Below are 13,655 nucleotides of genomic sequence, written 5' to 3'. Positions count from 1 at the left end.
AAAAATAAACTCAAAATGGATAAAGGACCTGAATGTGAGACAGGAAGCCATCAAAACCCTAGAGGAGAAAGCAGGAAAAAACCTCTCTGACCTCAGCTGTAGCAATTTCTTACTTGACACGGCTCCAAAGGCAAGGGAATTAAAAGCAAAAATGAACTATTGGGACCTCATGAAGATAAAATGTTTCTGCACTGAAAAGGAAACAATCAACAAAACTAAAAATCAACTCACTGAATGGGAAAAGATATTTGCAAATGACATATTGAACAAAGGGCTTGTATCCAAAATCTATAAAGAACTCACCAAACTCCATACCCAAAAAAAAAACAACAACAAATAATCCAGTGAAGAAAGGGGCAGAAGACATGAATAGATACTTCTCTGAAGAAGACATCCAGATGGCCAACAGGCACATGAAAAGATGCTCAACGTCACTCCTCATCAGGGAAATACAAATCAAAACCACACTGAGATACCACCTCATGCCAGTCAGAGTGGCTAAAATGAACAAATCAGGAGACTATAGATGCTGGAGAGGATGTGGAGAAAAGGGAACTTTCTTGCACTGTTGGTGGGAATGCAAACTAGTGCAGCTGCTCTGGAAAACAGTGTGGAGGTTCCTCAAAAATTAAAAATAGATCTACCCTATGACCCAGCAGTAGGACTGCTAGGAATTACCTAAGAGATACAGGAGTGCTGTAGCATAGGGGCACTTGTACTCCAATGTTTATAGCAGCACTTTCAACAATAGCCAAATTATGGAAAGAGCCTAAATGTCCATTAACTGATGAATGGATAAAGAAATTGTGGTTTATATACACAATGGAATACTACTTGGCAATGAGAAAGAATGAAATCTGTCCTTTTGTAGCAACGTCGATGGCACTGGAGAGTGTTATGCTAAGTGAAATAAATCATACAGAGAAAGATACCATATGTTTTCACTCTTATGTGGATCCTGAGAAACTTAACAGAAGACGATGGGGGAGGGGAGGGGGGAAAATTACAGAGAGGGAAGGAGGCAAACCATAAGAGACTCTTGGACACTGAGAATAAACTGAGGGTTGATGGGCGTGGGAGAGAGGGGAAAGTGGGTGATGGGCATTGAGGAGGGCACCAGTTGGAATGAGCACTGGGTGTTGTATGGAAACCAATTTGGCAATAAATTTCATATTAAAAAAATGAGAGCATTTGTTTTGATGAGCACTAGGTGTTGTATATAAGGATGAATCACTAAATCCTACAACAGAAACTATATTATACTGTATGTTAAGTGACTGGAATTTAAATAAAAACTTGAAAGAAAAAAAATTCTTTTTTAGTATAAATATTATTGTGTCTCTGCTGAACCTTATGTATACCTGATTGTAGTATATTAAAATTATTGGCTCATAAAACAAACACAAGTACTTAATAAATAAATAAAACAACATGCATTTTATATTTAATCACAAACCCATTGGGTTCTTTTTCTGGTCTGGGCCAGCAAGTCTGATCTCTGCTATACTGCCTGGTGAGTCTGGAAACTGGAAGATTAACAATGACCTCACTCACATAGTTGGTGGCTGGCAAGTTGGCCATTGGAGCTTGCTATTAGCCAAGGCACCTAAATTTTCTCCATATGGCCTCTAATTTGTGGTTAGCTGAAGCTGCTTAAATCAGTCCTTGAGAGCTGATTATTATGGTGGGGGATAACCTGTTGGTGGCTTGAAATCGAACATGGTATGAGTATTTAGATCACAGACACAAGGAAACACTACAAATCAGGGCCCTCCTGTGCCCTAACCCAGCTGCACCTAGAACCAATTCTTAAATATTTGCCAGCACACTATTGCTTCTTATGCCTTAGAAGACCAGCTTGCACTCATTCACATCGTGGCCTCAAGATTTTAATGGAGACAAGAAAGGGCAGCTGCAATGCAAAATACTTTTGTGCTTTCTATTATCCTTTTGGACAGAACTAGACATATGACTGAGTCCAGAGCTGGAATATAATAGCACTCAGCAAAAAAAGGAAGCAACTATTGATTTATAAATGAATCTCAAAGGCATTATGTCAGGTAAAAAAAAATCCAGTATAAAGAGGAAACATATGATCCCATTCATGTGACATTCTCAAAACAACAAAGCTTTGTAGCATTTCATAAAAATAAGTAACCATTTCAAGGCCAACTACACATTCAATTAGTCACTGAATCAATATTATCATTTCAGCATATACCATTGCTCAGTTCTGTGCCAGGTATAATCCTTATCTGAGAGACTCAGATGTAAGCCAACAGTCTTGGGGTATAGAGGTGAGCAGGAAAAACAAACACCAACATGTAAACAAATGTAAATAAAATAAATTGTCATGAGTGTTATGAAGGGAGCAAATAATATGAGATAAAAAAATTAAAAACTGGGAGTATGACAGAGGGAAGGGTGTGCAGATAAAACTGTTCAGTGAAATGATCTTCCTCTCCTCCCTTCTCCTCTCCTCTCCCTTTCAATTTTTATTTAAATATTAATTAATCGACATAGAGTACAATACTGGTTTCAGGAGAATTCAGTGATTCATCACATATAACTTGCAGTGCTCATCACAACAAGTACTCTCTTTAATACCCATCACCAGTCTAGCCCATCCCCCACCACCTCCCTCCATCAACCCTCAGTTTGTTCTCTAACATTAAGAGTCTCTTGTGGTTTATTTCCCTCTCTTTTTTTCCATCCTTCCCATATGTTCATCTGTTTGGTTTCTTAAATTCCAAATGAGTGAAATCATGGTGTCTTTCTCTGATCGACTTATTTCTTTTAGCATAATGCATTCTACCTCCATCCACGTCCTTGCAAATGGCAAGATTTCATTCTTTTTGATGGCTGATTAATATTCCATCATATATATGCCCCACTCCTTCTTTATCCATTCATTAATCCATGCATATTTGGGATCTTTCCATAGATTGGATATTTTTGATAATGCTGCTATAAACATTGGGGTGCATGTATCCTTTTGAGTATTTTTGTATCCTTTGGGTAAATACCTACTAGTGCAATTGCTGAATCACAGGGTAGTTCTATTTGTAGTTTATTTGAGGAACTTCCATACTGTTCTCCAGAGTGGCTGCACCAGTTTGCATTCCCACCAACAATGCAAAAGGGTTCCCCCTTTCTCCACATTCTCACCAATACCTGTTGCTTCTTATGTTGTTAATTTTTGCCATTGGGCAGGTGTGAGATGGTTTCTCATAGGGGTTTTGATTTGTATTTCCTTGATGATGAGTGATGCTGAACATTTTTCATGTATCTGTTAGCCATCTGGATGTCTTCTTTGGAAAAGCATATATTCATGTCTTCTGCCCATTTCTTCTTTTTTTTTTTTGTAGGGGTGGGTGTTGAGATTGATAAGTTCTATATAGATTTTGGATACTAACCCTTTATAGGATATGTCATTTCCAAACATTGTCTCCAATTCCATTGACTGCTTTTAGTTTTGTTGCTTGTTTCTTTTGCAGTGCAGAAGTTTTTATCTTGATGAAGTCCCATTAGTTCATTTTTGCTTTTGATTCCCTTGCTTCCAGTGATTTGTCTAGTAAGAAGTTGCTATGGCTGAGGTCAAAGAAGTTGCTGCCTGTGTTCTTCTCTAGGACTTTGATGGTTTCTTATTTCACATTTAGGTCTTTCATCCATTTTGGATTTATTTTTATGAGTGGTATAAGAAAATGGTTCAATATTACTCTCCTGCATGTTGCTGTCCAGCTTTCCCAACACCATTTGTTGAATAGACTGACAAAAGAACTAAAATCTAGTGAAGCTGAAATCAAAATTGTTATGACCAAGATGCAAACCCAGTGGATGCCATAAAAATGAGGATTGACAAAGCAAAGGAAAGAATTAATGATACAGAAAATAACATTATGGCTGAGTACCCGGGTGGCTCAGTAGACTGATCATCTGACTCTTGATTTCATCTCATGGGTAGTGAGATCAAGCCCCATGTCAGGGTCCATGTTGGCAGCATGAAGCCTGCTTGGGATCTCTTTATCCCTCTTTCTCTGCCTCTCCCCACTTGTTCTCTCTCTTAAAAATAAATAAACTTAAAAAAAGAAAACTATGGAAAATAAGGAATCTGAAAAAAAAAGGAAAGAAAGGTAAAGGATTACAAAGGTAGACTTAGGGATCTCAGCGACTTATTAAGACGTAATAAAATTTGTATCATAGGAATCCCAGAAGATGAAGAGAGAGAAAAAGGGGCAGAAAGTTTACTTAAACAAATTATAGCTGAAAACTTCCCTAATCTGGGGAAGAACGCAGACATTAAAATCCAAGTAGCACAGAGAACTCCCATTAGATTCAACAAAGTTGACCATCACTAAGGCATATCATAGTCAAATTTATAAAATACACAGACAAGGAAAGAATCCTGAAAGCAGCAAGGGAAAAAAGTGCTTAACCTAAAAGGGAAGACAGGTTAGATTTGCAGCAGATCTGTGCACAGAAACTTGGCAGGTCAGAAATGGGTGGCAGGATATATTCAATGTGCTGAATCGGAAAAATATGCAGCCAAGAATTCGTTATGCAGCAAGGCTGTCGTTCAGAATAGAAGGAGAGAGGAAGATTTTCCCAAACAAAAAATAAAGGAGTTTGTGACCACTAAACCATCCCTGCAAGAAATTTTAAGGGGACTCTTTGAGTGGAGAAATAAAAGACTAAAAGCAACAAAGACAGAATGGAGGAGAGAACATCACCAGACACACCAACTCTACAGGTGACACAGTGGCACTAAACTCATAACTTTCAATAATTGCTGTGAATGTAAATAGACTAAATTCTCCAATCAAAAGACATAGGTTATCAGAATGGATAAAAAACAAGATCCATCTATATGCTGCCTATAAGAGACTAATTTTAGACCTAAAGACACCTGCAGATTGAAAGTAAAGGGACATAAAAATACCTATTATGCTCATGGATGCCAAAAGAAAGCTGGAGTAGCTATACTCACAACAGACAAACTAGATTTTAAACCAAAGACTATAATAAGAGATTACGAATGGCATCATACTATAATTAAGGGGTCTATCCATCAAGAAAAGCTAACAATTATAAATACCTATGCCCCCAAATTGGAGGAACCCAAATATATAAATCAGTTAATAATAAACATAAAGAAACCTAGGCAATAATAGTAGGGGACTTTAACATCCCTCTTACAGCAATGTACAGATCAACTAAACAGAAAATCAATAAGGAAACAATGGCTTTGAATGACACACTTAACAGATAAATTGAGAACATCTCATCCTAAATCAGCAGAATACACATTCTTTGCAAGTGCACATGGAACCTTCTTCTGAATAGATAACATACTGTGTCACAAATCAGCCCTCAACAAGAACAAAAAGATCAGGATCACACCATGCATATTTTCAGACCACAATGTTATGAACCATGAAGTCAACCACAAGGAAAAATTTGGAAAGCCCTCAAATATACAAAGCTTAACATCCTACTAAACGTCCTACTAAAGAATGAATGGGTTAACCAGGAAATTAAAGAAGAAACAAAAAAAATACATGGAAGCAAATTAAAATGAAAACACGACAGTCCAAAACTTTTGGAATGCAGCAAAGGCAGTCCGCAGAGGGAAGTATATTGCATTACAAGCCTGATTGGAAAACATCAATGGTACAAGGTAGAAACCATTAGAAGGCCTTTGAGACACTTAATGGGAAAGGTAACAAAGGTTTAGCCATGGAGTTAAGAGGGAAGTAGATAAATCAGGAATATTTGGGGGGAAGGCAAAGCAGGGTTGAAAAGGAACTGAAGAAAAGGAGGAGCTAAGTTTCTGACAATAATCACAGGAAAGAGAAATGCCATTAGCTGGGATGGGGCAGAGTAAAGGACAAACAGGTTTGGAAACAGAAGAACCGAAGTATCTGTGAAATATTAAGGGGAATATGCCAAGAAGGTATGTGGTCTATTAGCTAAGAACTAAGAGAAGTCAGGGCTCCTCCATTAGACTTGCCAAATTTTCGGGGCAGTTCCTCTGTGTCTCAACTTTAAGTATGTTCTCTCTGTAACCTGCTCTTCTCTGTAGACCCTTTTAGCCCCTCTATTGCTCTGAAATATCTTTCCACAATGTTAAAAAACAAGCTATGTGTACATAAGCAGCTCAATCCATGTATGCCCAAATAAGCTTTCTTTCTGATTCTAATGTATTGCCAGGTTGAGCAATGACAACTGAAAAAGTTAGAGGGTTTTTTTGGTAGCATATTGTGTAGTATGGAGTTTAAAAACTTAATCATAAATATTTCCATGAAAAGAAAGAAGTGAAGAATTAGAAAAAACAAAATTCCAATTCTCTTAGCCCCACTGTCAGATTTCATTTTTTCTGATTAGATTTCCTTCAGGTTCTGAGCATAAGACCTAGTGCTTATGGGCACAGTCACTCTAAACAATGGAAAAGAAATCACATGAAGGGAAACTGATTATTAAATGAGAGTAAATGTAGCTGTTGTAAGCTTCTGGGTCACTAAATTTCCCCCTTGTGATATATGCCACATTTGTAATTATAGACAATTTAAAAATTCCTACCATCTAGTTTTTGGGTAAACCAACTGAAATTGTGTTAATAACTCCCACAGCAAGATGACTTCACTTCATAAAGGAAGTTCGTTAATTGGCTAGTGCAATCCATGGTACTGGTTATCTAAGATATATAGCATGTACTATGGTATTTTAATACTTGTTTTATGGGCTTTTGTGACTCAGTCTTTAAAAAGAAAAGTTTGGAGATTTATCTTCTTCAACCTGTTATTACTCTCCTGGGATTTTTCTCAAAATTGGTATGTGGAAATTAAGCACATCAGGCAAAAAATTAAATATAAAGGTTATCATTTGGAGAGTTAAAGGGATTCTAGGTTAAACTTATTACTAGAATTAAGATGACTTGGGTTTCTTGAGCATGAGAACTTGGAGCTTGTTGATGAGATTCTAAAATCTGAAACAAAATATCAGACTATGTCTGGTTATTGTCACTGCTAACACAGGTGACAGATTGAGACACCCAGGAAGAAGTAAGCATACTGGTATATAATTTTCAAAGTACAGAGATAATGATAGAGAATAGAATGGGGCACAAAACTGTCATTTTAATAACCAGGTGGACTTCCCCTGATAGATTCTTAGTTATCAGGTAATATATATAATTAAGTAAGTAATATATTAGTAATATAGTAATATATGTAGTGGTTAAATATGTGTTTTTTGGGTACAGAATTCCTACTGACTAGCACTATGCCCTGATGACACTAATTGTACTGCTAAGATTTAGCTGTATAGTTACGATTATAATAGTACTTCTTTTGTGCCATTGTTGTAAGAATAAATGAGATAATGGATGAAGTGTTTAGCACAGTGCTTTGTATGAAGTTGACTAAGAAAATGCTGGCTGTTATGATTAGCAGAAGCTCTTTCTTTCCAGCATTTTACCAATATAGAATACTATAATTTGATCTTTCTTTCTTATTAAGGACCTTTTCCAAATTCTATTCTTTTGCAGTCTCTTGTATCATACATATTTATGTAATTATTAGTCATATATCAGTGTAAGGCAACTAAATTGAGTCCTTCATATCCAAAAGCCTTTCTCCAATTTAACTATATACACAGGGGCAAGAAGCAAATTTCCTTACATAAATATGGTTCTTTACTGTGAGGCTATCTTCTTTCTCTTCCATGTCTTCCATTGACTCTTTTCATTGACCCTTTTCTCTCTAGAACCATCACAAAAAAAATTATTGTGTTTATGAATCTGAGCCAAAAAACCTAGAGCTTCACCCAAAGAAACTTCAACAATTTGACCTCCTGTTTGTAAACTTGTTTTTCTGTTTAACTGGAATATTTTTAAACTTCTGGCTCAGAAAAATAAATTTCTGAGTCCAAAAATTACCACATATAAATTTCACATTTCTTTTTAAATGGAAGTCTGGTTTTGCTTTCAGTGTATTTTCATCTTAGGTAGAAATTTCCAATTGGTTAGTTTCCAAAGTCAGGAACCAAGAAAGATTATTTCTAGGATAGCCTGATGTCCAAGACAGGGCACTATTTAACTCTGTATTCTAAATATTAAATAAATATCATAATGAAACATTAAAAAATTCCTTTCTCTTTTTCACAAGGATAGCTAGCTTGGTTTACCCTATTTTCATTTATAGGTTAGAGCTTAATAACTCTAAAGACTAGTGGTGTCTGGGTGGCTCAGTTGGCTAAGCATCTGACTTCGGCTCAGGTCATGATCTCGCAGTTCCTGAGTTTGAGCCCGGCATCAGGTTCTGGGCTGACAGCCAGGAGCCTGGAGCCTGCTTCAGAGTCTGTGTCTCCCTCTCTCTCTGCCCTTCCCCCACTCGCACTCTGTCTCTCTCTTTGTCTCTCTCTCTGTCTCAAAAATAAACATAAAAAAAATTAAGAAAAAAAAAGAACTCTAAAGAGTAGAAGTAACTACAAATGAATACAGACATCTGTAAAGAACACTACCTGGCTCTTTTTAAGTATCTTCTTTTTGTCAAACTTTCATTTCATTGTTATAATAAATTATATAAATTTATTAATGAAAAATTATTTCATTCTAATACTTTATTTTAATCTTATTTTTCATTTTTTAAAATCTCATAGATTGTTAATCTGCTCAGAAGCAGATATTTTCACATTCAGATTGACTTTACCTGAGTAGAGGTAAAATTTTATTATCTGATTTTTAAACACAATAGTATGCTCACTCAACTAGTATTTATCACTTCATAGTTTGCACACCTCTTTCAAATATATGCTGTAACAAACACAAAGTTCAGAGAATTGCAGTGATTACATGAAGATAAGTATCCTCTCTGTTTTGATTATCATTATATCTGCAGGCCTACAGAGTGCTTGGCATATAATCATAGTAGGTGCTCAATAAGCTGGAACAAATGGATAAACACTAATAAAAAGAGTTAGTAGTGAAGCCAGGAATTGAACTCAGATTTTCTGATCTCAAACTTGTGCTATGTATATTATGGCATACTGTGGAAATTTTCACTATCTGCCTTTCTATGAAGACTGACTACACAAGTGTGAATAAGAATATGATTATCTCAATATGGAAAAAAATCATTTTAGAATGGTTTTAGAGAAATTCTGCCTGTAATTCTAGAACTAAATGAAGTCACTTCAATAAAACTAACTGTAGACAAAGAGGAATGGTTTAAGATCAGAAAACTTTGGTTAATAGATTTATCACTTGGCAAACTGTCTTCAGGCCTTGTACACACAGAGCTATAATACAAAAAGAGGTTTCAAAAGGCATAAGATTCTATGAGGTATTATTAAAAAAGTAATTAGTAATTTTTATATTTTTAAATGGCCTCAATACTTGAAAGTCATGTCATGAATAAATAAATCATCTCAACTAGTTGTCACTGAGTGTTAATATAGACACACAGGGAACTCTTCCCAGCTTCTGAGATCTGACCATGAGCTTCATTTCAAAGGATTCCTTCTGGAAATCACAAGTTATTTCATTTTAATTTTGAATGAAAAAATTGGCACATTCAAATGAAAATAAATTGCCGTTCAAATCTGTTTATAGGTGTATATGTATGGAAATGAAAACTTGGAAATAAATTTTTATTATGTCCATATTTCATTCTAGAAAATAAAAAGGATAGTTTTAAATACAGGTCCTTATTGTAAAGACTGAATTTATAGTTCCTGAAAACTGTGGACGTATTTAAGCCTATGAGGTAGAGTACTATTCAGAAAAGATAATTATGCATTTGTTAATTCCATAATAAGGTAAAAGTCAAATTCTCATTCATTTAATTTCTAACAGATCTGCTAAAATTATACTTATGTTTCCCAAGAGAAAGCTTATTTCACATGAATAAGTTATTGCCCAAGCTTGCTATTATGCCCTTTGTGTTAAGGCTTGCTCTTAATTTCCCGGTGTAGGAGAAAATGTAACCCTCCTAGTGATGGCTTTCTCTGATCACCTGGTCAGTCCATATGCCTTTGCTCTGATTTTTTCCCATAAACCTAGTCACAAACTGACATAAATATATATTTTATTTATTTTTAATCACCTCTGCCAGCCCAGCCACCACCTTTAGAATGTAGGCTACGTGCAGGTCAAACACTTCTGTTTTCTTTTTCTTTCATTGCTTTGTCTCCAGAATCTATAAAAGTGTACGTTATAGAGCAGTAATCTAGAATATTTGTTGAATGAATTAATTACACCAATTATGATATTCAGTAGGCTTTGGAAAATACTTTTGTTATTGCGATAAGTTCATGAGAGAAACATTATGCTAATTAAAATTACATTCAGTCTCATCTTTGATGAGCAGACTAAATAGTATTACATTCAATTGTTATAAAAGGGAAATCATTGAAAAAATAAATAGTGTAATTGTGATATTAAAAGACTATTTTTTTTGCTTGTTTATTCATTTGTTTTGTTTTTCTCAGTTGGACTTATTTCACATAGCATAATACCCTCTGGGTCCATGCACGTTGCCACAAATGGCAAGATGTCATCCTATTTTATGGCTGAGTGATATTCCATTAGGTGTGTGTGTGTTTAATATATATATGTATACCTTCCTTATACATTCGTTTATGTTTCTTTTTTCAGTTCTACATGTAAGTGAAATCATATGGCATTTACCTTTCAAATCTTATTGACTTATTTTACTTAGAATTATACCCTTTAGGTACATCCATGTTGTTGCAAATGTCCACATCTTGTACTTCTTATGGCCAAATAATAGTCACTGTGTGTATATGTGTATGTATGCATATCATCTTTATCAATTCTACTGATGGATATATTTTTTAATTGAAATCTTATTTCTTTAGTTCCCAGTGAGATTGCACATCTCTTAAAACGGCCATTTACCACATTAACTGGACTGATTTCCATCTCTTTACATTTGGCCTAAATTTTCTCTCCCTTTAAGATTCTGTAAAAGGCATCAGGCTCATTTTCTGCTATTCAAAATCTGAATGTGTAAGTATAGCATATGTATCTTTAAAAGTATTATAGGGACCTTGAACTCTTCCTCAAACACACGTCAGAATCCAGAGGCAAATACTCAACACCTTCCGTCCTTCCACACTGACTTCATGTTAGATAAATAACTATCTTTCTTTTTCTCCTTCTCTCCCTCTCTCTTTCCCTCTCGTGCCAACCCATAAATGCAAAAAGTGAAGTACAATTCATATAATTATGTAAATAATCACAGGGAAAATATCAATTCCTAACAGTAATGTGAATAATTATTTTCCTATAGCCTCACCATATTATTTTTATAATTATTAGAACTGAAACATCTACTTGATTTGCAATATGGTAAAGGGCTTATTATTATCCATTTTTAATTATTTTTCTTTCCTATAGATAACTTCAGCAGCCCAGAGTCAGTTAATGGATGGAGCAATAAATCAGTGGTTACTGAATTCATTTTGTTGGGCCTGTCTAGCTCTCAAGATACTCAACTCTTCCTCTTCTTTTTCTTCTCTGTGTTTTATGGAGCTGCGGTTTTGGGAAACATCCTTATCATCCTCACAGTAATTACAGACTCTCGCTTACATTCCCCAATGTATTTTTTTCTTAGCAATCTCTCCTTTATTGATGTGTGTCAGGCTACATTTGCCACTCCCAAGATGATTGCAGACTTCCTCAATGAACACAAGACCATCACCTTCCAGGGATGCATGTCACAAATCTTTTTCTTGCATGTTTTTGGGGGTAGTGAGATGGTGCTTCTTGTTGCCATGGCCTATGATAGATATATTGCTATTTGCAAACCTCTGCACTACATTACCGTCATGAGCCGAAGGGTGTGCACTATTCTGGTGGGAGTCTCCTGGACCATTGGTATTCTGCATTCAGCCAGCCACCTGGCATTCACAGTCAATCTTCCTTTCTGTGGACCCAATAAGGTAGACAATTTCTTTTGTGACCTTCCCCTTGTGATCAAGCTTGCCTGCTTAGAAACATATGTTTTAGAGATCCTCGTGCTAACCAACAGTGGCCTGCTCTCTCTTATCTGCTTCCTCCTTTTGCTCATTTCTTATACTATCATCCTTGCTACTGTCCATCAGCAAGCCTCTGGTGGGACATCCAAGGCACTTTCCACCCTGTCTGCCCACATCACTGTTGTGGTTTTGTTCTTTGGCCCATTAATCTTCATTTATATTTGGCCTTTTGAAAGCTTCCCAATTGATAAATTTATTTCTGTGTTTTTTACTGTCTTCACTCCTGTCCTTAACCCCATGATCTACACATTGAGGAATAAAGATGTAAAGGAAGCCATGAAAAAGCTACGGAACCGACATGTGGGTTCTAAGCAAGTCTTTTAGACAATTGTGAGATAGTAACACAAATCCTTAATTATTGTCCTTTGTAATGCACATAGGTGATTTTATTGTTGTGTTTCTATCACAATTAGTCTTTCACTATTATAGAACCTATCTCTAGTTATCTGAAGTTGTAAATGAACTGCAGAATCTCATATTATACCAGTTTCAATATTCTGTGGCTCATCTCATCTTCCCTGAAACAATCAACAACATATATTAAAATTCCTAAGTAGTTTTTTCCTCCTTATATAGGCATTGTTTAAAAAAGCATCCTGTAGCATTTTGAAATCACCTCCATATTAAAGCAGATTTGTTAACACATCTGACTTGATTGGGGTAGCATTCTTTGAGTTAAAAACAGAATATGCTTTGACATGACAGGCTATATTAAGACTCCGAGGGCACCTTTTGGGATGAGCACTGGGTGTTGTATGGAAACCAATTTGACAATAAATTTCAAAAACAAAAAGTCTCCTCTACTTTTATCAGTATATTTTATCAATGTTTCACCTATTAACTTGGCCCCTATAAATAGCTGCAAATATCCCACATTCACAAAGAAGCCACTGACAATTATAAATCATGTTTTTATAATAATTACCATTTTGTTAAATTTTAAATACCTAAAATACTACAGTATCAATCATAGTACTGAGTTTTGCTACTTTGGCTTTGAAACAAACAGCACATCAATAAATATCACCAAGTTCATAGTTCAAATTATAGGAGTACTCTTACACCTTCTGGGAGAAATGTTCTAGCACTTAAATATACAGACTATCATACCACTGGTAATAAACCTACCATCAGCTGAAAAAGACTACAGCGTATTTGAATAGTGAGTTTGTTCATTAATATTAATTCAGAGTGAATATTTCAAAGCAGTAACAGTAAGTATGTATATTAGTGATTAGAAAATATATCCCATACTTATTTTTCTCAAATTTTAAGTGAAACTTAAGAATACTAATAAATCATGGAAAGAATAGGAGAAGGAATGTGAACATGATGGATTCAGTCCCTTATTAGTCACAGAATCATCAATCCATCACCAAATCCATGCCAAGAGGAGTTTATTCCATTTATGCCAGCTTTAAGTTCAGATTTGTGGTTTCTGAACCGAAGATATGGCTGTGTTGTTTTTACTACTTAGGATAGTTTGTGAGTCCCTAAGACAATCATTTTCTGTTTCTTACCAAATGTGTCAGTCTGCTAGAAGTTTAACATGCAAGCACATACAGCAAGTGTCATAAGGAGAATGCAAGTACCCA

The 13,655-nt window shown here is 35.5% G+C and overlaps 1 protein-coding gene across 1 annotated transcript; it reads left to right on the top strand.

Moving 5' to 3' along the window:
- The first annotated feature begins 7,380 nt into the window (after positions 1-7,380).
- Positions 7,381-12,384, top strand: LOC131518194 (olfactory receptor 4K1-like). Its single transcript, XM_058740788.1, has 2 exons — positions 7,381-7,391; positions 11,457-12,384. Exons 1-2 carry the CDS (start codon positions 7,381-7,383, stop codon positions 12,382-12,384), a joined length of 939 nt encoding a protein of 312 aa, XP_058596771.1.
- The last annotated feature ends 1,271 nt before the right edge of the window (positions 12,385-13,655 follow it).

This window comes from Neofelis nebulosa, chromosome 7 (genome assembly GCF_028018385.1).
Source record: "Neofelis nebulosa isolate mNeoNeb1 chromosome 7, mNeoNeb1.pri, whole genome shotgun sequence".
NCBI lineage: Eukaryota > Metazoa > Chordata > Mammalia > Carnivora > Felidae > Neofelis > Neofelis nebulosa.
Note: the sequence above shows the minus strand (reverse complement) of the source record. Positions and strands in the feature narration are given on the sequence as shown.